Source organism: Natrix helvetica (assembly GCF_964273705.1).
Source record: "Natrix helvetica genome assembly, chromosome: 1".
NCBI classification, from domain to species: domain Eukaryota; kingdom Metazoa; phylum Chordata; class Lepidosauria; order Squamata; family Natricidae; genus Natrix; species Natrix helvetica.
In genome coordinates this window covers 226,466,222-226,489,157 of record NC_138548.1, presented here as the reverse complement: position 1 = coordinate 226,489,157, position 22,936 = coordinate 226,466,222, and the positions used below count along the sequence as shown (strand labels likewise).

At 46.8% G+C, this 22,936-nt stretch overlaps 1 protein-coding gene across 3 annotated transcripts in view; it reads left to right on the top strand.

Annotated features, from left to right (window-relative positions):
- Positions 1-22,936, top strand: part of MMD (monocyte to macrophage differentiation associated) — a 48,489-nt gene that overhangs the window by 20,426 nt on the left and 5,127 nt on the right. For all 3 annotated transcript variants that reach the window (XM_081939843.1, XM_081939845.1, XM_081939844.1), the window contains 3 exons: positions 18,378-18,459; positions 20,135-20,295; positions 22,774-22,848. In XM_081939843.1, coding sequence (XP_081795969.1) covers positions 18,378-18,459; positions 20,135-20,295; positions 22,774-22,848 — 318 coding nt within the window. The remainder of the gene's footprint in view (positions 1-18,377; positions 18,460-20,134; positions 20,296-22,773; positions 22,849-22,936) is intronic.

Genomic DNA, 22,936 nt, shown 5'->3' with positions numbered 1-22,936 from the left:
GGAAGTATTCAAGACATGTTTGGTGAGACAGGAAAAAGGGAGGATGTGAATACCTTATCTCAAATAGGAAAAAATTCCACATTCCTATTATACCTGTAAGCTGACAGCTTGTCACCTCACAGGATTTCTGTTTTTAAACAACATGAATGTTGTTTAATACTGTAAATTACTGTTTAATACTATATAATTACTCTAATGCAAATTACTCCCATGTTTTTAGAAGTCGTTTGCCATTGCCTTCTGCCTAGGGCTGTGGAAAAAGAATGGGCTCAAGGCTATTCAGATGGTTTTGTGCCCCATTTCTAGCTTCATGCCTTAACTATTGCACCAGTCCACCTGAAACTGTGGGGTGTTGTCTGGACATTTGCCAGGAGCCAAAAGTCTGAAAGCACCCTCACTTCAAAAGAAAAAGAAAAAAAGAAAGGCAAACAAGAAACTAGAGGCAGCTCGTGAGGGAAAACAAGTTTCAGTACAATATTTGGAAAACACTATATTAATATCTGTTTATTTGAATTCTTGAAATACAAAAAAATAGAGGTTTACTATATTACTACACTTTCAAACTAATTTGGAAAAGTACAATAAAATTGAGGCACTCTCGGAATTTAGTCTGTTAGAAATACTAGCAATTTGCATTTAAAATTATTTCTAAATTTTACATAAAATTGGTAGAGATATGTACCCTTTACAAGGAATTTTTAATTGCAAGTATACAAGGAAATAGTAATTGCACTTGTGCTGTCTGTATAATGAACCAGAATCTTGCCTCTCTGCACCATATAATACACTATATTGGTCAAATACAATTATTTAATGAGATATAATATAACCCTTAAAGGCTAGAAATAGGGCTCTGCAAAACATTTTTGAAGTATTTTAAGCTAGAAATGAGCTATTCCAACATTTATCATCTGTATTCTAAGAGAGAATGTAGAATTAAAGGAGAAGAATTATAGATACACACTAAAGTTGATAAAAGCATAAAATATTTTTAATAGCAGGATTCAGTTTTTTTCATCACCATTGTAATTATGAATAGTTGCTGACTGAGGTAGTTGCTAAATGAGGATTACCTATGTTTTTTGTCTTTTAGGAGAAAAAAATAAAACCATTTTATGGAAAAGGTCATAAAGTGAATGATATAGAAAAAGCTTGATTCAATGTAACTGATGCTGAGTCCTGATACAGCAGGATTTATGACATCAAGCTAGTTATTATTTTAAAAAACAAGCCTAAAGATACCATATGGAGGAGATTCACAATAGAAAATAGCAGTAAAACACTTGGCTTAAGGAAGTTGATATAGCTTGGTGCTGTAACATATTGCTAAAAAACCTTGGGATAATTATAAAATCACTGGAGTGTGTGTAGGAATCTATACAGCCAAATTTTATTGGCAAGCTCTGGGTGCACTTTTTCCCTAAGAGTACTAAATCCCTCCACACAACAGTGCCCAAGATTTATTTACATACCTCCTTCTGACTTTACCCTGGGAAATTGCCAGGAAGGAGAGCAGCATACTAGCTGTGCACTATTGCTTCAATTTTACAGTGGAGGAAGGGCAGGGGAGATGTTTATTATGGGTTACAGTATTATGCTCTGCAGGAATGATAACACTTTCAAAATAATATGTAAGGCATTTTAAAAGATACATAGGAAACAAAGAACTAGGAATGATCAGCCTCTGATTCTCTGCCTCTAATAAAAAGCCATCTTTGGAATTTAATGTATTTTCTGTATGCAGAAGAAATTCATTCATGCAAGGAACAGTCTGAATTCCAGCCTGTTATATATCAAAGCTGTAAGCTGTGCAAAGTGAGATCAAGAATCCAGATGTATAAGGAAAATTAATGATATAAAACACAACAGAAACTATTCAGCAAAGCTAAATCTTGCACCTGTTTTTAAAAGCTTAGCACACATGAACAATAAGTTGTGTATGCTCTTAAATGGCTTTATCAATTCAATGTAATAGATTTTCTGTGCACACCATTTCCGCTGTTGTTCTGTATGTTCCTCATTGTTCTTAACCTTTTTTATGATTCATCCACACGTCCCCCTGACTGCAGAACAAATGTCCCAGTAGAATAACTGCTTTTTGTGCCATGTCCTCCTGATGCTGAGCCCACAGTGAGACACCTTAAATTCATTTTTTGCTGCTTCACTTTTAAACAGTGTTTTCCCTCTTTTTCCAACACAATTTTTGCCATGGTTACAATGTCATTAACAATGTGGTTGCTGGTACAGTCATGGGTGGGATCTATCTAACTCTAGTTCACCATTTGGGATTATTGTGGCATAGTGCCTCCCTTCTTGTTGCTGCCTGGAGGGACTGGGGAACGGGGGGTGGGGGGATAGATAGGGGAGCAGTGTAACATCCCTGTGATCAGTCAAGGGACCGGGGAAATACTGCAGTGGCTGTAACTTCAGATCCACCATACCATCAAATAGTTGCTAAGCGGCCAGTCATTAAGAGACCTGTACTATGGCAGTATATACTGTAGATTGACAATTGGTGCAGCAGATTTTTGGTCAACTTCTATGATGGCTTAAGATGACTGTATTTTAAGGCAGCTGTGTTCGTTATGCACAGATTGCCTATGAACGTAGACTTTGTGTGTACAACTATAATGAAATATACTAATTTATACAAAATTCAGTAAATTTTAAAAAGCATGATGGTTACCTAAATGTATTAGAAATAAACATATACAGTTGATGTTAAAATCTACAGACTCCAGTTAAAATGCCAGGTTTTTGAGATTTAAAAAAATTAGACCAACATAAAGTAGGGATGTGGCTTTGTTCAGACTTTGGTCTATATACCAAACGAATGATCCATTGGGATCCCCATATCAAAACAACTTACCTTACGGGAGGCCAGAACCGGAATATAACAGTGAAGATAGCACAGTACTTAAACAAAATGGTTCGGATGAGATCTGCATATGTGTGAGTGATTGGGGTAGATTGCAGGGGTGACACCGAAATATAATTTTATCATAATTTATATCTTAAATTATTGTATTCTATATCAATTCCATTTTAAATTGTATTTTATCGAACTCCATTTTATATTGCTTTTATCAAATTTTAGTAATCAATAAAGACTAAATATCAAATCAATATAAATTTTAAAGGGTGGCTATGCTCCTAGATTAAAAGTTTATGGGTATAGAATGTATGTGTGGAATAAAAAGAAAATATGTTTTTCCATTGTAGGAGGGGGAGTGGTCACCTGTGGGTATTCTCATAGCCTGATTGGTCCAAAGACTGAGAGCAAACGCTTAAATACCCCTGGCTTTCCTTTCCTTCCCAGTTCCTCTCAGTCTTTTTGGTCCAATCACTTGAGAATCTGGTATAGGTAGGAAAATTATTGGATTATTTACTTTGATTTGGTCTGTTTTGGCTAATTGGGCATTTTAAATTGTTTCCCAACAACTTTAAATTTGCAGCTGTGGCCCAAAGGGACAGCGTCTGCCCCTAAACGTTGGGGGGGGACCTCTTGGGGGCTCCTGCCTCCCTTCTGAGGGCACGGAGCCTAGCCCGACTCCCGGGGCTGCGGGGGTGCCGGCTCTAGCCAGCTGCAGCCGCGTCGAGGCTTTTCTTTTAAAAACCGAGCTTTCGGCGCCACGTGGACTCAGCAGCGGCTGGAGAAGCCGCTGCTTGCCGGAACGAGTGGTTTTTCGCTCAGGGAGGCTTTTTGACTTCTGTGGTGTGCAGGCGAGTGGGGGGAGTGTGTGCGGGCCTGCCGCGAGGCCCCTGGGTGCCGCTGAGCCTGTATTGTTGCAGTTGGAGGCCAGAGAGTTGAAAGTGAGCTTTTCGGCCGTTTTCTTTGCCGCGTTTGTTCCGGCGGCCATTTTGAATCGCGCCACGTGCTCGCAGCTTCCATTGGGCTTGGGGAGCATTGAGGCCTAGGCACAGGCGGGCAGCCTGTTAGAGGCCTTGCTGCAACAAGGGTCCAGGCTCCGAAAGGGCCTACAGCGGCCTTCTGATCGCGATTTCCAGTCTCCTGGACACGTGAGTAAGGCGATGGAAAAGGGCACGATTCTTCCCCAGGGCCAGGCCGAGGGCCCGGCAGGAGGGGGGCAAAGGCAGAAGGCCGGGGATCCCTTGGATGCCCCAGGGACGGCCCAGAGACCATCCAGGGCCTCCACCAGGGAGGAGGCAAGGAGGCATAGGGCATTGGAAAAGACCTTTGCCAGGGCCGAAAGGCAGGCCAGGTCCACAGGGCGGGCCTCAGCCAGCAGGTCTCGTTCGCCCATCAGGCCTAGATCGTGCCAATCCTCTCCTAGAGGATTCAGCCCCTCATCTCCCTCTGTGTCTCCACCCGGGTCCCGCAGATATTCCAGGCGGAGGGGGTCTCCCTCTCCTTCCCACTCTTTCTCACCTAGGTTGGCAAGGGGGGAGGAGGAGGATCCCTTGGAGGGAACTTCCAGGGGACCTGTTTCCTCACGTAGGTTGGCCCCCCAAGGACCTAGCTCTTCTTACGGAGGGGGGGAGGATTTGGAGCATCTCCCAGAAAACATTAAAAGGCTTATTTTGACTGCTATTACTAGGGGCATTGCACAGAGAGACAGGGGCTCCTTCTCTGCTAGGTCTCAGTACAGGGCATCATCTCCGTCTATGGCAGCGGTTCTCAAATAGTGGGGCGCGCCCCCCTGGGGGGGCGCGAGGCTCCGTAAAGGGGGGCGCGAAGGCTTCCTTTCCATCTGGGTGCAACGGCGGCGGCGTGGGCGAGGCATAATATATCCCGGCTTGAAGTGGCAGCGCTGGGGACTGCTCAGAGACTCATCAGAGCTGCGGGCTGGAGCTGTGCAAGAAGCCTGCTCGGGCGGGGGTGGGAGGGAGGGAAGCATGGCTGTCCCAGGCTTCCCTCCCTCCCCCCCCCCAGCCCAAGCAGACTTTTTGCACAGCTCCAGCCCGCGGCTCTGATGAGTCTCTGAGCAGTCCCCAGCGCTGCCACTTCAAGCCGGGATATATTCTGCCATGCCCTCGGCGGCGTCTTTATGCAGGTAGCTCGCCTCCCCGCCAGCAGCTCCACCGCCAACATTCCGTCTGGAAGCGGAAGCGCAACAGCCGCTGTTGGGGAAGGGACAAAGGGGCGGCGGTCGCCCAATCTTGCCACCGCCACCCCTTCGCCCCTGGTAACGGCGACTGTTGTGCTGCTGCTTCCAGCTGGGATGCTGGAGGAGCTGCTGGCAGGGAGGGAGGGAAGAAAGGGAGGAGGGAGTAAGGATAGACAAGCAAGAGGGAAAGAGGAAAGAAGGCAAGCAGGCAGGAAGGAGGCAGAAGGAAGGAGGGAAGAATGGAACTGGAAGGGAGGCAGGGAAGGAGGGAGGGAGAAAGGAAGGATAGGAGGATAGGGAAAGAGGAAAGAAGGCAGGCAGGCAGGGGGAAAGAGGAAGGAGGGAACTGGAAGGGAGGCAGGAAGGAAGGGAAGGAGGAAGGGAGGGTGGAAGGAAGGATAGACAAGCAAGAGGGAAAGAGGAAAGAAGGCAAGCAGGCAGGAAGGAGGCAGAAGGAAGGAGGGAAGAATGGAACTGGAAGGGAGGCAGGGAAGGAGGGAGGGAGAAAGGAAGGATAGGAGGATAGGGAAAGAGGAAAGAAGGCAGGCAGGCAGGGGGAAAGAGGAAGGAGGGAACTGGAAGGGAGGCAGGAAGGAAGGGAAGGAGGAAGGGAGGGTGGAAGGAAGGATAGACAAGCAAGAGGGAAAGAGGAAAGAAGGCAAGCAGGCAGGAAGGAGGCAGAAGGAAGGAGGGAAGAATGGAACTGGAAGGGAGGCAGGGAAGGAGGGAGGGAGAAAGGAAGGATAGGAGGATAGGGAAAGAGGAAAGAAGGCAGGCAGGCAGGGGGAAAGAGGAAGGAGGGAACTGGAAGGGAGGCAGGAAGGAAGGGAAGGAGGAAGGGAGGGTGGAAGGAAGGATAGACAAGCAAGAGGGAAAGAGGAAAGAAGGCAAGCAGGCAGGAAGGAGGCAGAAGGAAGGAGGGAAGAATGGAACTGGAAGGGAGGCAGGGAAGGAGGGAGGGAGAAAGGAAGGATAGGAGGATAGGGAAAGAGGAAAGAAGGCAGGCAGGCAGGGGGAAAGAGGAAGGAGGGAACTGGAAGGGAGGCAGGAAGGAAGGGAAGGAGGAAGGGAGGGTGGAAGGAAGGATAGACAAGCAAGAGGGAAAGAGGAAAGAAGGCAAGCAGGCAGGAAGGAGGCAGAAGTTAGGAGGGAAGAATGGAACTGGAAGGGAGGCAGGGAAGGAGGGAGGGAGAAAGGAAGGATAGGAGGATAGGGAAAGAGGAAAGAAGGCAGGCAGGCAGGGGGAAAGAGGAAGGAGGGAACTGGAAGGGAGGCAGGAAGGAAGGGAAGGAGGAAGGGAGGATAGACAAGCAAGAGGGAAAGAGGAAAGAAGGCAAGCAGGCAGGAAGGAGGCAGAAGGAAGGAGGGAAGAATGGAACTGGAAGGGAGGCAGGGAAGGAGGGAGGGAGAAAGGAAGGATAGGAGGATAGGGAAAGAGGAAAGAAGGCAGGCAGGCAGGGGGAAAGAGGAAGGAGGGAACTGGAAGGGAGGCAGGAAGGAAGGGAAGGAGGAAGGGAGGGTGGAAGGAAGGATAGACAAGTAAGAGGGAAAGAGGAAAGAAAGCATGTGACTACGGTGGGAGTCGAGGAAAGACCGGTGTGCTATGTTATGCAGAGGTGTACTTATAACAATTTTATAGACAAATTATACTATTTACAGTCGCGCGGGGGGGGGGCGCGCGAAATGTTTCCTTCTTCCTAGGGGGGGCATGACAGAAAATAATTGAGAAGCACTGGTCTATGGTAAGCGAGGCCTCAGCCCTGGGAGAGGAGAATCCCCATGGTATGGGGTTCTCTGAGGATGAGGAGACTGCTAGGCCCGAGAGTCCTCCGCCCGAAGGTCTTTTTCACCCGGCCATGTTCAAGATCCTTCTAAGCAAGGCTAGGAAGACCACCAAGGTGGGCACAGGTGACCCCACGGTTCCTCCTCCAAGGGACCCGGATATGGCCATGTTTTCAAACACGGCCACTAACAAGGCTGAGATTCCGGCACCCCCTTTGTTCATGGAGGTTCTGACCAATCAGTGGTCTCGCCCTTCCAATTTCCCTAACCCCGGGAGCAATGACCGTCGCTTCTATAATGTGGAGCAGACCTTTACGAAGGCCATTCAGCTACCTTCCATTGACGCCCCGGTGGCCGCCCTTGTGTCTTCTTCCCCAGTGGTGTCTGGGGACGCGGCGGATAAGTTGAAGCCCAAAGACAAACGGGCGGAACTTACCTTGCGGAAGAACTTTAACGCCACAGCGTGGGCCATTAAGGCGGCAGCTGCTGCGTCTTACGTCAACAGGGCTACGGTCATGTGGCTACACCAGCTCCAGGATCGCATCCCGATCCAGGACGAACGGTTGCACCAAGATCTGTTCAAGATCGTTGCGGCTGCCGAATTTTCCGCTGATGCGACTTTGGACGCAGTGAAATTCGCGTCCAGCGCCCTGGCCACTTCGGTGACCTCTCGCCGTCTCCTGTGGCTGCGTAATTGGCAGATAGATAATAAGGCTAAATGGGATCTGGCGGCCACCCCGTTCAAGGGCCCCACCCTCTTTGGGGAGGCTCTCGACCCGATTCTTGTCGAAAATAAGGACAAGAAAAAGGTCCTCCCATCTTCTACCAAAAAGTCAGAGAATAGGTCTCATCCTTACCGCAGGCAGTCTTATAGAGCATCTGAGTTTGATCACCAACAACGCTTTTCTTCTTTCAGGTCGGACAGACAGTTTTCGCGACAGCCCTATCAGGACAGGAATAGGTTCCAGCATCAGTCCCGGCGGCCCTTTCGGGGGGCGGCGGTCGCCCGTACCGTAGGGGGAAGTGACTCGAACCCGAGTCGTCCCATAGGCGGCCGCCTGTCCCTCTACGCGGATCGTTGGGACGACATCACGTCAGACGCATGGGTGAGGTCCACAGTTCGCCAAGGACTCAGGTTAGAATTTCTCTCCACACCCCCGAACTCATTCAGGTCGTTCCCTCCGTCTCGGAGCCTGGAGCGCCGCATCAAACATCTCCTGGACATTCAGGCGGTGGAGTTAGTCCCCCGTTTGGAGAGGGGGCTGGGCCACTACTCCAACCTGTTCGTGGTTCCGAAGAGTTCGGGGGGTTGGCGAGCAATTCTGGACCTCAAACGTCTGAACCGTTTCCTAGTGTACAGACGTTTCAAAATGTCATCATTCAAGTCTATTCTTCAGGGCATCAGGAAAGGGGACTTCCTGGCATCAGTAGACCTCACAGAGGCCTATCTTCACATCCCAATCTTCCCGTCTTACCGCAGGTTCTTACGGTTCTCGCATGGGAACCAACATTATCAGTACAGGGCTCTTCCGTTTGGCCTGGCCTCGGCCCCCCGCACCTTTACGAAGGTGCTGGCGGCACTGGCAGCGCACCTTCGGGCTGTCCCAGTGAGACTTCAATGTTACCTGGATGATGTCTTGGTCCAGGCGGGGTCCCTTCCGCGGGCGATTTCAGACCTCCAGCTCACCATCCGGACTCTTCAGTCCCTGGGGTTCTCGGTAAACTTCCCCAAGAGCCATCTGTCTCCCTCCACTCGCATCCTTCATCTGGGGACGGTGATAGACTCGGAGGAGGGGGTGGTGCGTCTGTCTCAGGACCGTCAGGACGGGTTGCGCCAGCTGGCGGAAAAGGTCCGCGTAAGTCGGTCCATTTCTGTTCTCACGTTATCACAGTTGCTGGGCAAGATGGTGTCGTGCATTGGGATAGTTCCGTGGGCCAGGCTCCACCTCCGCCCTCTGCAGTGGGAGCTCATTCCGTTCCAGAGGGACCGGATGAGCAACTCACTTCGCACCCTTCGTCTCCCGGCGGGGGTGCGGGCTTCCCTTCGGTGGTGGACGTCACCGGCCATCCAGATGGGCTGTTCCTTCTGGGAACCGGACAGGGTGACAGTCACCACGGACGCGAGCTTGTTCGGGTGGGGAGCTCTAGTGGGTTCCCGCCTGGCTCAGGGCAGGTGGACCCAGACAGACCTCCGCCACAATATAAATTGGTTAGAACTGAAGGCGGCCAGGCTCGCCCTCCAACACTTCCGGTCCTCGGTGGAGGGCCGGCACGTGCTCCTTCTGACGGACAATGTGGCCACCAAGGCTCACATCAACCGTCAGGGGGGGACGCGGCCTCGAGCACTCTGGCTGGAGGCTCTGAGGCTGGGCGCCTGGGGAGAGAGGCATCTCTTGTCCTTGGTCTCGGAACACATCTCCGGCCTCTCCAACCATCAGGCGGATTGGCTGAGTCGAGCCACTCTGGACAATGGCGAGTGGCAGATCCATCCGGACCTCTTCCGGAGGATTTGCCAGCGGTTTGGCGCGCCCCTGGTGGATCTCTTCGCGTCTCCGACGAACGCACATCTGCCCCGGTTCTTCACTCGCTTTCAGTCCCGGGGGGCGGAGGGGATGGATGCTCTCAGGAGCAGGTGGCCGGCGGGTCTCCTGTACGCCTTTCCCCCAGTTCCGCTCATCCCGGGGGTTATCAGGAAGGTGGTGGCGGAGAAGGCTCTGGTCATAGTGGTGGCCCCCTTTTGGCCCAGGCGGCCTTGGTTTGCGGATCTCACCCAGCTATCGGTGGCTCCTCCGTGGAGGATTCCACGAGAGGAGGTGATCTTGCGCCAGGGGGTCCTGATCCATCCGGAGCCCCTGTGGCTTCATCTAACCGCATGGTTGTTGAACAGGGATTGCTGAGGGCGGCTCAGCTGTCCTCGGGGGTCATCCGCACCATCGAGGCGTCCAGGCGTCCGTCCACAAATCGTATCTACAACTTGACTTGGGACGCGTTCGTGAGGTGGTGCTCCCTCAATCAGGTCTCCCCGACTAGAGCCACCATTCCTAATGTCTTAGATTTCTTGCAGAAGGGCTTAGAGAGCGGTCTGTCTCACAACACCTTGCGGCGCCAAGTGGCTGCTCTATCGTCAGTTCTGGGGGGAGTGGGTTCCTCTTCGCTAGCTCATCTTCCCCTGATCAAGAGGTTTCTCAAGGGGGCGGCTAATCTCCGGCCTCCCCCTGTCCACAGGTTCCCCACGTGGGACCTGCCCCTGGTCCTCAAAGCCTTAACGGGGGCCCCGTTCGAGCCGCTTAGGTCAGTTCATCTCAGGTTCTTGTCCCTTAAGGTAGTTTTCCTTGTGGCGATTACGTCCGCCCGGCGTATCTCGGAGTTAGGCGCTTTATCATCCAAAGATGACCTCTGCCATTTTCATTCGGATAGGGTGGTGCTTCGGCTTGACCCTACCTTTCTTCTGAAGTTAAACACTCCGTTTCACAGGGCCCAGGAGATTGTTCTGCCGGACTTTTGCCCGGGTCCGTCTTCGGATAGGGAACGGCTCTGGCACCGTCTTGACGTTCGTCGAGCCTTGCGCATTTACCTCCGGCGGACGGCTGAGTTCCACAGGTCGGAGGCCTTATTTGTGTCCTTTCAACCCAGGACCTTAGGCGCTAGGGTGTCTTCGGCCACTATTGGCCGTTGGCTGCGTCAGGCCATCCAAGAGGCGTATGCGGCAGCAGGGCATCCCATTCCCTCAGGGATAACGGCCCACTCCACTAGAAGTGCCGCGACTACGGCGGCGTGGGCCACTAGGGCCCCCCTTGAGGACATCTGCCGGGCCGCCACTTGGGCGTCCCCGACACCGTTTATCAGACATTATCGTCTGGATTTGTTCGCTTCGGCGGATGCGGCCTTTGGGAGAAGAGTATTACAGAGGGTGGTAGCAGACACTCCCCTTGGGCCATAGTTATTAGTTAAGTATCCCTCCCTTGGGACTGGGCTTTGGTATGTCCCACAGGTGACCACTCCCCCTCCTACAATGGAAAAAGAACGTTGGTCTTACCTGAACGTGTCTTTTCATTGTAGTAGGGGGAGTGGTCACGACCCGCCCTGTTTGAGGTTGGGGCCAAGGGGAGCCCGGGGTCCATCCGGGGAGGGAGGTTGTGTTGTTTGTGTTTATTGTTTCAGTTCTACTATTCGCCTTCGAGGAACTGGGAAGGAAAGGAAAGCCAGGGGTATTTAAGCGTTTGCTCTCAGTCTTTGGACCAATCAGGCTATGAGAATACCCACAGGTGACCACTCCCCCTACTACAATGAAAAGACACGTTCAGGTAAGACCAATGTTCTTTCTCCAGCTGATGGCGCAGGAGGGTCCAGAAGTGGGTGGTTCAATCCTTATTTGCCCAAGAGACTGAGTCAGAATTTAAGCCATGCCTCCAGCTTCCTCTGCTGATATCCAATTCCGACTCAGTCTTGTCCGAAAAGAGATGAAAAAAACCTTTGCTGTTAGTGAAAATTGGTTTTCTTTCCTAGAATAGTTTAATTTTTTTTCTTTTAATTAAATTGATGTTGCTACTGGATGGAAGGTGTTTGAATTTGGCTCACAAGTTTTTTCTTCCACCTGCTTGTGCTAGAGTAGCTAACTGTATGGGCTAGACCCTGCTGGAGGTCCCAGGTTACTCGCAGGCAAGCTCCGGCTGGGCTGGCTGTCGGAGTCCATTGCGGCTCCGTTTAAATTGCTTCCAATTACTGGCTTGTGAGCGGGCCAGGGAGATTATCCTGCATTGCCCCTGGCTCTCAGGGGCTGCAGCAGGTGGACATCGAGCTGCGAGTGCAAGGAACGCGTGTGTGGCACGCTGGCATTCCCGCATAGCTGCAAATGGTCCGGGACGACATGAGGGCACGATCAGCGCTGGCTGTTAATTGCGGAGGGCTGCGTGGCCGACCGGATGATCTCGGGGCCGTTTGTTCACTCGCACAATTGGTTTTTGTCCGGAGGCTTCTGCCTCGTGATTATGGGGCCCTGGGAGTAGCCATTTTGGGAGAGTTCCTTGGGTGGCAGCCATCTTGGGAAGGTCCTCATGGCAACGGCCATTTTGTTAGTGGCCATGAGGCAGCGGTCTTGGGCAGAGAATTTGCTACAAGACCATGGCTGATTCCCACGGTGAAAGTAGCTCTGGGGCAACTTCTGCAACTCCTTCAAAAAGCTCCAAGAAGAGAAAAGGTTCCCCACAGGATCCTCCTCCATTGGTGAAGCAAGCTCCCTCCAGGCACAGGGGTGCAGGGGGTGGGGAGAAGGCCAAGCAGGGAGACGGAGATAAGGCCCCTTTGCCTTCGGTAAGGTCCACACACACCCGTCTGAGGGCAGCTCCACTTTCTCCATCCCCTTCCCCTTCAAGGGTCTCTGGATCCCCCACTCTCGGAGGTGGAGGACGAGGAAGGCGAGTACCATCCGCCTACATTTATTATGCCTGTTCCTGACCCGGGGCATAGGCACCAGCTGGCACCAGGCCTGGGCCTAGTCATGACATTGGTGATTTTGAGGACTTAACTGATAACATTCAATCTCTTATTCATCAAGCCATTGCACATGGCATAGCCCTCCAGGGTCGGCCTTCTGACCAGGCAGATGCAGAACTGATGGAGGTCAAGCGCAGAAACATCCAGGATCCGGTTGCTCGATCAGACAGGATGCAGAGAAAGGTCTCCCCTTCACTGAGGAGCGAGGTTTCGCTTCAGGAAGAGGAAGAGCAGAAGGAGACGGAGCTTTCTGATGATGAAGGTTTGGCCGGATACTTTGGCCTTTGCCGCTTTGTTTCCTCCTAATTTGTTCTGTTCCTTGCTATTTAAAGCCAGGAGCAGCCGATGAAACGGAGGATGGCAAACAGAAGAAGAAGGAGACAGTGGCTGAGGCCTCAACCTCCAAGGCAGCGCCTAAGAAAAAACTTTTCTTTATGGAACCCATGGCACGGAAAGAGGAAATCCCTGCACCAAAACTGTTTCTGGATGTCATTCAGAAGCAGTGGGCCAATCCAGGTACTTTCCCCACCCCGGGTGGGAATGACAGGCGGTTCTATAATATGGATCCTGATTTCTCCCAGGCATTACAGGTTCCGGAGGTGAATGCCCCTGTGGCCGCCCTGGCATCCCCAACTCCCATGGTGGCAAGTGATGTAGCCGACAATCTGAAGACAGAAGATAAGAGGATTGAACTGCATTGCGTAAGACCTTCCTGGCGGCAACATGGGCGATCAAGGCCGCTTCCTCCGCGTTTTTCCTCAATCGTGCCACGCTGATGTGGCTTGAACAAATGCAAGAGTGTGTCCCGGCGCACGATGTGAGGCTGCTTCAAGACATCAGCAAGGTCAAGGCTGCGACTCAGTTTTCAGCAAATGCTACCTTGAACGCCGCTAAGTTTGCCTCCAGGGCTCTTTCTTCCTCTGTTTCAGCTAGGCGGATGGTGTGGCTTCAAAATTGGCAGGCGGAGGCCAAAGCGAAGTGGAAGCTGGCGGCAGGCCCATATGCGGGAATAAAGCTGTTTGGCGAGGTTCTGGACCCAATCCTCATTGAGGAAAAGAACAAACGTAAGGTTTTGCCTGCCACAGTTAAGAAGCAGGAACACAAGTAACACCATATACATGTAGGGCACCCTATAGGGGTACTGACACAGACTATCATTATCAGCCTAGGAATTTTCAGCCACGTCAGGACAGGGGGCAGGATAGGTCGTCTTACAGGGACAGGTCACGCTTCCAACCCCAGGGTAGGCGGCCCTTTCGGGGGGCGGGCGGCCCTTTCGGGGGGGCGGGCAGCCCTTTCGTCAGAATAAATGAGCAGGTTTGGACGGCTCCCATTGGTGATCGGTTGGCGTTGTTTGCCAACCGATGGGGGAGTATTACTTTGGATCTCTGGGTCCTTGACATGGTGAAGTTTGGCCTGCGACTGGAATTCCTATCCGTCCCTCCGAATTCTTTTCGTACGTTTACGTCCTCCAATTGCGCACTTAAGAGACAGCTCATATGCCAGGCGATTGACCACCTGGTGGAGATCCAGGAGGTGGAGGTGGTTCCTGAAGAGGACCGGGGCAGGGGTTTTTATTCCAACCTCTTTGTAGTTCCAAAGTCCTCTGGGGGGTTGGAGGGCGATCATTGACCTTAAATGGTTAAATCGTTATTTAGTTTAAAATGGTTCAAGATGGCATCCCTTCGTTCCATCCTGCAGAGGTATGGATTCTCAGTAAACTTCCAGAAGAGCCACATGCGACCATCTACCAGACTGTTGCATTTGGGAGTGATCATAGATTCCTCCTTCGGTATGGTTTTCTTGTCCCAGGATCATAAGGCTAGCCTGGTAAAACTAGTCAACCAGGTGCAGAGAGAATGGCGTGTACCCATAGTTACTTATCCCAGTTGTTGGGGAAGATGATTTTATGCATAGATCTTGTTCCATGGGCGAGGCTCCATGCTAGAACCCTCCAGTGGTTCTTGCTCCTGTTCCAAAGGAGCAAGTGCAGTGCCTCGTCCTTCCAGGTTCGAGTACCCCCCCCCCCCCCAATGTGAGGCTCTCCCTGAGGTGGTGGACTTCACCAGAGTTAGCCAGGGTGTGGGTTCAGGGAGCCGGAGAGACTTACCCTGACCACAGACACGAGCCTTTACGGCTGGAGGGCATTGTTGGGGACACAGCTGGCCCAGGCTCGGTGGTCCCCTCGGGACCTTACACATAACATAAACTGGCTGGAGCTGCGTGCGGCTCATCAGGCCCTTCAACACTTTCAGTCCCTTGTGGAGCAAAGACATGTCCTACTCCTGACGGACAACGTGGCCACGAAGGCGCAAGTAAACAGGCAAGGGGGGACTCACTCCAGAGCCCTCTGGGTGGAATCTCAGCGCCTGGGCCATTGGGCAGAGAGGCACCTGTTGTCCATCAAGGCAGAACACATATCCGGAGACACCAACCACCAGGCGGACTGGCTCAGCAGGGCCATGGTGGACCAGATGGAGTGGCAGCTGGAACCAGAACTGTTCAAGGAGATCTGCAGGAGATTCGGACGGCCAGTGGTAGATCTCTTTGCGTCTCCGGAAAATGCCCATCTCCCCAGGTTTTTCACATGGTTCCCGACTCGGGGAGCAGTGCCCTACGCAGCAGGTGGCCCTCGGGTCTGCTTTATGCATTCCCCCCTCCCACTGATTCCAGGGGTGTTGGGAAAGATAGTGAAGGAAGGGGCGGAGGTAATAATGGTCACCCCATATTGGCCACACAGGCCTTGGTTCGCGGACCTCCATTGCCAAACCCTGGAGAATCCCACAGGAGAAGATATCCCTACGCCAGGGGGTCCTGGTCCATCCAGAGCCGCAGTGGCTCCAGTTGACCGCCTGGTATTTGAGAGGGAGATCCTGAGAGAGGCAAGGTTCTCCTCATGGGTGATACGAACCATTGTGGTGTCCAGACGTCCGGCCACGACCAGGATTTATAACGCCACGTGGTCCACCTTTTGTACTTGGTGCCGTAAGGCACATGTGGACTCCAAATGTCCCTCACTCCCGAATATCCTGGACTTCCTTCAGTCTGGGCTCAATAGGGGGTTAGCCCATAACACACTTGGGAGACAAGTCGGCCCTGTCGACTGTCCTGGTTTTGGACGGCTGGGGGAGCCTGGGCTGTCATCTGGTGGTGAAGAGGTTTCTACGGGGGGCAGCAAATCTTCAGCCCCTGGTAGTTCACAGGTTCCCCTCTTGGGATTTGTCCACAGTCCTCCTGGCCTAGTGGATCCTCCTTTTGAACCACTGAGGCCTGTATCCTTTCAGTTCCTTACATTAAAGGTGGTTTTCCTGGTCGCCATCACGTCGGCTAGGAGGATTTCAGAAAAAAGTGCTCTCTCTGTCAGGGAGGACCTTTGTATTTTCCAGACTAACACAGTGGTTCTGAGGCTTGATCCCGCCTTTATCCCAAAGATAAACTCCTACTTTCATAGGGCTCAGGAGTTAATTTTGCTGAACTTCTGTCCCAACCCCTCACATAGACAGGAGAAATCCTGGCACAAGCTGGACGTGCAGAGGGCCCTGTGTACTTACATATGGAGAACGGCGCCCCACAGAAAAATGGAGGCATTGTTTGTCTCTTTTCAGCCTTCTGCCATGGGTTCACGAGTGTCCTACTATTGGACACCTACTATTGGTTGCAAGCTTCTATTGCCAGAGCTTATGAGGCAAAGGGCAAGGTGCCCCAGGGGATAACGGCTCATTCAACTAGGAGTGCGGCCACCACGGCTGCGTGGAACACTCAGGCTCCGATCAGGGACGTTTGTAGAGCTGCAGCGTGGGTTTCCTCCTCACCTTTCATTAAGCACTATAGATTGGATGTGTTCGCATCTGTGGAGGCATCATTTGGGAGTAGGGTACTGCAAGGAGTACATGCGCCCTCGGGTACCACGAACCAGGGAGTTCCTGCCCTAGGGACTGCCGCTTTGGTATGTCCCACTCCTGGACCCTCCTGCGCCATCAGCTGGAGAAGGAACGTTGGTCCTACCTGAACGTTCTCAGCGTGGCGCAGGACGGTCCAGGTCCCACCCTAGTTATTGTTTTTTCATTAGGTCCAGGCCCCCCGGGGCTACTAATGCTGCGGGAAGGGCCTGTTCTTCTTTCGTTTCGCTAGTTGGAGCCGCGCCTCATCGGAATTGGATATAGCAGAGGAAGCTGGAGGCGTGGCTTAAATTCTGACTCAGTCTCTTGGGCAAATAAGGATTGAACAACCCACTCCTGGACCATCCTGCGCCATTCTGAGAAGAATCTTCAGGTAGGATCAATGTTCCATCTTCTTCTTCTTTTTTTTTTTTTTTTTGCATTTTGAAGAGAAAAACTATTTCCAAATTGGAGGCAGAACTATTATGCGGTACTTAAAACAGATTTATGAATTGTCTAACTTACTAAAATTAAATGTTTAGTAATTTAAGAGTTGAATGGATTTACAAATATCTCTGTATCGGAGAGTCTGCAGAAGACAGATAGTCCCAAAGTATCACTTTTACTATCTATCACCCTGAAAGTATATTGCTGATTTGGTACTATATGGCCATATTTCAGTGATATGTTTGGGGAAGATAGCAAATTAATAAAGGTAAGGAGAACAGCTGGAAATAAAATGAGTGTTTTGCAATTGAACTAGTCCACTTGACACTCAGATAAATAATTCAGCTGAAATTTGAAAGACTGGTCTATATATTCTGAATCTGTATTTTTTTTATTTCAAGTTCCAAACAGATTTGACTACTGTAGTACTTTATTGAAATTTTATGAAGATTGAGACAGAAATGAAAGTTGTGATTTGTTTCTCTAAATACAAAGCAAAGCATAATCCCATGCCATTTTGAAAAGGAGTCAGGAAACATTTTATAGTGTTACAGTGATATATGTTTCGGAGCTTTAGTTATTATTGGATTGAAAGTGTGCACATTAAGGGTTAGTGATAACAAGAACTTCATCAAAATGCTCTATGTTTAGTAAGATTTGGAGCTATATGTCGTGACTTTTTGGTAAACGTTTCGGTTCTTTTTTACAAGATACTCTCTAGTTGAAGCTCTAAATCAGTTAATTGTAAGAAAGCACTGATTAGCAGTTTATTATTCCAATTGATAAATGAATATATAAAACCCTGATGTAGATTTCTTAATTATAAGATTTAGAGAGGAGTTTTTAAATTATAGAGATTTGTTGATTTTTTTTTTTAAAAACCATGTACCGTATTTTTGGAGTATAAGATGCACCTTTTTCCCTCAAAAAAGAGGTTGAAAATCTGGGTGCGTCTTATACACTAAATACAGCATTTTTTGCCTCCTGAAACCCCGCCCCTTCACCAAAATGGCCGTGCATAGCTTTTAAAAGGCTTCCAGAGAGCTCCTGGGGGCAGGGAAAGGCAGAAATGAGCAAAAAAACAGGCCTTTTTTTTTTTTTTGAAAAAAAATGGCCCATTTTTGCAAAAAGCGGGCTGTTTTGGGGAGGTTTGCAAAATGCAAAAACTTTTTAAAAAAATTTGCCTCTTCCAAACCTTGGTGCGTCTTATACTCCAAAAAATATGGCATTTAGGGTTAGGGTTAGGAAATCTAGGAAATGGAATTATCAAAAAAATTGCTAAGGTTTATTTATCATAGTTTCAAAAAATATTGCTACGTTTTCTACTATGGAACAGAAATAAGGTGGAATAAAATTTGCAAATCATGCCTCTATTACCCAACCTTTTAATATCTTTGTTTCAGGGTGTAGATGCCTATTGCCATGAGTTTCTTTCCCCCCAAATAATGTTGCAGTAAAATGGATGTACTATGCATTGATGCATTTATAGTTGCTAAATGTTACTTTTAAATTCTAAATGTTTTATTGTGCCAAGTGTGGGGAAAAGAACTTTTAATGAAATTCTAATTTTTCATTGTAAATGTATTTATTTAATGTTTAGTATCAAAAACATTAAAATATGAATTAGTTTAACTCAATAAATAAATGCATTCTTTACATTCTTAAAATATTAATCTGCATTAGCCTAATATCTTGATTATCTCAACAGGTTCATGAATCATCCAGCTCCAGCAAACAGTCGTTATAAACCTACTTGCTATGAGCATGCTGCTAACTGTTACACTCATGCAGTAAGTAGATTTCCTGGAAATCAGTTCTTATGATAGTCCAGATAATTCTGATTACTATCTGCCATATATATAGTGCATAATCCTGTCCATGGATTAAGTAGGCCTTCAAACTTTTAACCAAGATACAGCGAAAAATACACCATCTGTAGATAAGATTTTTTTATTGTTATGCATTCTTTAATTCATTTTTCTGGTTCAGTACAGTCTACTTGTGTTACTTTGGTTTGTGTACAATTTGGGCACTTTATGCTAAAGGGAGGTCTCAACCAAAAGACCTTTAGATTCTTTTCCATTGTTTTCCTTTTATGGGACATGAAATTTATTAAATATATTTATTAAATATAGTAAACTAATTCAGTATTATATCAGGTTTTGAGTCTCTCACCTTTTCTCCCCAAATTATCATGACAGTAAACTGAAATACTAAGATTTTGAGGAACCTAACTTGAAATAATATTTTCCTCCCTTCCCCTTTTGCAAAATGTGTCACAATTATTAAAATGCTGATCAACAAGTAGCCTGCTTCTTATTTGGTCTGTCAGCTAAATCATTCTTCTATTATTTCTATATATCTTCCTTTTATTTCAAGTTTTCCTTTTATATTACATTGACCAGCAGTCATACATTATATAGTTAGTGTGATAGTTAACGTAGTTGCAATGATGTAGTTGAGAAATCTCTCAAATAACATGATACGTATGTGGGTTTTTTTTTAACTATTAAGAGAATTGTCTGGTAAGATTTTTAATTTTTGGCTACAAGGACAATGGTTTCATATAGCAATTGTGCTTGTTAACTGGAACTAAGCAGGCATCTGAAAATAAATTGATGACTATATACTGTATGTATTGGCTAGTACCACAATACTGTATAGAATGTATTTAGTTATGCCATGCATCTTGGACAAACCAAAAAATGTCATATAATTTTTATATATAATGCATATGTGAATGAAATGTCTAAGCTTGTCATCATGTTATTTAGAAACAAGTGCATTTTTAGCAGGCTTGAATATGAAAATATTTTAGACCTCTTACTTTATATTTTAAAGGCAATGAAGTAGTTACAACACATAAATATTTTAACGCAAAATTTGGTTGGTTTAGCCCTGTGTTTTTGAGCAAGGTATAGTAGCTTGGTTCAAAACTATGGTTTATAATGGGTAGTTTACAGGTTGTAGTAAACCAACATCCAGCAATTTTAAACACAGTAATCATGAATCTCTGTATCTAAAGCATACATGTTAAATATCTTGTTATTTTTTTCTCACTTGCACAGTGAATTTAATTTCAGCTTATTGTGATCTCAAACACAACGTTGCCTGACAGTTGGGTGCTGCTTTGTGCCTTGGCATGCGGTGTGTCTTTGTGACACAGCAATTCTGTACCAACAGAATTTACTATTAAAGATAATTGAGAGATCTTGAGATTAAATGCTTGAGGAAATTAGAACCATTGTTCCTTCTTTCCATGATAAAAATTGAAATTAAAAATATGTTTATTTGTTATACTAGGATAATTTAATTTTGTTTTAAAACTTCACTTATTTTCACTTCATTTGAATCAAAGGGCAGAGGAAAAAAAGTGACTGTCAGGGTTTTATCTGAGATAAAATTTATCTGAGATAAAATGTCTTCTGGGCCAACTATTTTGTTTTGTTTTGTTTTTTGGTCTAGTTTCTTATTTTCCCAGCCATTATTGGTAGTGCCCTCCTTCATCGACTCTCTGAGGATCAGTGGGAAAAGATAACAGCATGGATATATGGAGTTGGTCTGTGTGCACTTTTCATCATTTCAACAGTGTTTCATATCATTTCTTGGAAGAAGAGTCATCTAAGGTAGAGATTTCTTGCACTTTCTTCTGACACACACTGATCTGTTTCTAAGAGTGCTTTTTAAGTAAGTCTTTTATGTTGTTACGTTTCAGCGCAAAATAGATTTGTTGCAGTGGTGGTTCTTGGTACAATTTATCCTTTATAATTTTAAATATTCCCTGATATCTAGACCACAAAATATCCTGAAAATTAAGCTACCAGGAACAAGTGTTGACTTCATTACCACTGATCATAGGCCTTATTCCCACTCTTTGCAAGGAATATTCACTCTTTAAAATATTCACTTATTACATTTCTTCAATCAAATACCCAGAGATATTTTTAGTTAGTCCCTCAAAACTCATTAGCAAACATGGAACTTCAGGATGAAGAAACTAACTTAACTTCCCTAGAATTATGCTCTCTTGCAACAGTTGCTTATGTAAGAAAACCATATCTTAACCCTCAACATTTGCATCCCCTCTTCTAATTTTGGGAAGAAAACTTTCTCAAGAGTCCTATACAAGTCATCTTCCTCTCTTTTTATTGAATGTTTACTGATCTCTAAAATACTAAAGTGTTGTCCTATCTTTATCTACTTCTAGCTTTTTCTACATAATAGTTCTAGGATTTATTCATTTGTACACATAAGGGGGTATGATCAAACACTTAAAAAAAGACAGAAAATCTAAGGGCACCTTAAAGCATAAATATGCCAGCATAATATAGTTAGGGGAATAAAATAACAAATCATCACCCTGGTCAAAAAACTCACTTCAATTAACTTATTTTTGAAGCACCCAAACATTCAGAATAGAATACTTTATTACTTTATTACCCAAGTGTGATTAAATACACTAGGAATTTGCCTCTGGTGCAGAAGCCCTCAGTGTACATGCAAAGCAACAAAATAATGATAATGATACCAATAAGAGGGAGTAAGAGAGTAGATGAGAAAGATAATAATACTACAGCCATAACACATGGGTAAATATACTTCGATATAAGAAGGTACTGTGGGAATTAGGTGTTCAGCAGAGTGATGGCACAAGGGAAAAACTGTCTCTGTATCTAGTTGTATTGGCATACAGTGCCCTGTAAGTGGGGTCCCGAGGGGAAGAGTTGAAATAGTTTATATCCAGGATTTGAGAGGTCAGTAGTTATTTTGTTCAGCTCTCCTTCTGATCTGTGCAATATACAGGTCCTCTATGGAAGGTAGGCTGGTTGCAGTTGTTCTTTCTGCAGTTCTATCGTTGGAGTCTGTACCTGCCCTGTTTGGTTGCTGACTTAATTCCTCTGGGGCAGTCTGAACCTTCTGAGTTGATGCAGGAAGAATATTCTTTGTTGCGCCTTTGTAATAATGCTTCTAATGTTAGGTGTCCATTTCAAATTTCAGGTTATATTTTTAAAAATGCTTTGATGACCAGGCATCTATTTTTAATCAAATGATCCTCTAGTGTACACATGCAATAGAAAGATGGGAACATCATGGAACAAATAAAATGTGAATGTTTAGCCTAAAATATACTAGAATGAGAATCAGTTGCAGGTGCTCTGGGGAGCATGCTTATCCTTCAACTCCTGGGAAGCCTTGATGTGCAACGGAAGCTCCCCAAATGGGATATTACACTCTCTCTCTAGCAGCCTCCTTGTCAGCAGATCACCAAGCTCTCAGGAAGCATAGAGAAAATATAAATGGCTTCCTGGTGCCAAACATTGCTGAAAGGTCACAGTGAGGAAGGAGGAAGCCTTGTTGCTTCCTTCCAGCAATTTTAGTAAGTAGGGTGGGAGAGGGAGTAGAGGGGAAGAAAAACTCCTAAAATTAAAGGCATTCTTGCTGCCACTATAAGCCAGTTTGCAAGTGACTGGAGATTTCATTACACACAAGAACAATTTTGGCACTGAGCTTTAATTGTCAAACAAATATGATGAATGAAGTCTCTTAATAGAATCCGTTTAAACAATGTTAATACATGATCATATAAGTATACTGCAGTGATATATACTGCCCCAAGTATATATATATGAAAAACAAAGCTTTTTTACCAAATTTACCAAATTCCTAAGCTGTATTGCAAAGAAAATTCAAGAATTCTTTTCTCCAGAATTTAGGCAACAAAATGACTCAATATACTTTCTATTGTATAATATTTTTTGCTAAAACATTTTTTTAAAAAACAAAACAAACCAAAAAGCCCCATAGGACAGTTGAATAAAATATTTGAACTGAAGACTCTAATATTGCTCAATGTTACATTTCAAAAATACAATACCAATACAATTTTGGGAAGAAAAGCACATTTGGATACCTGTTGTTTGATTTAGATGCTTTGCCAGGTTTTTTTTTCCTGAGAGGCTGCAGAAAACAAGCGTCTTGTAATGATCTTTCTATTTTGTCTAGTTTAGTCTTCTCTGTCTTCTTAGTACTTCTTGGGTGGAATTCCAGAGTAATTATTTTAATGGCAGTTTTTTTTCTGAATTGTTTCCCTGTTTGCATTTTAGGACAATGGAGCACTGTTTCCATATGTGTGACCGAATGATGATCTATATCTTCATTGCAGCATCATATGCACCTTGGTAAGGAGGAAAATACATGCCCTTCGGTAGAAAACAAATGTAATCCCATATTACCATTGTAGCCTCCATCTGAAGGATTAGTTAAATA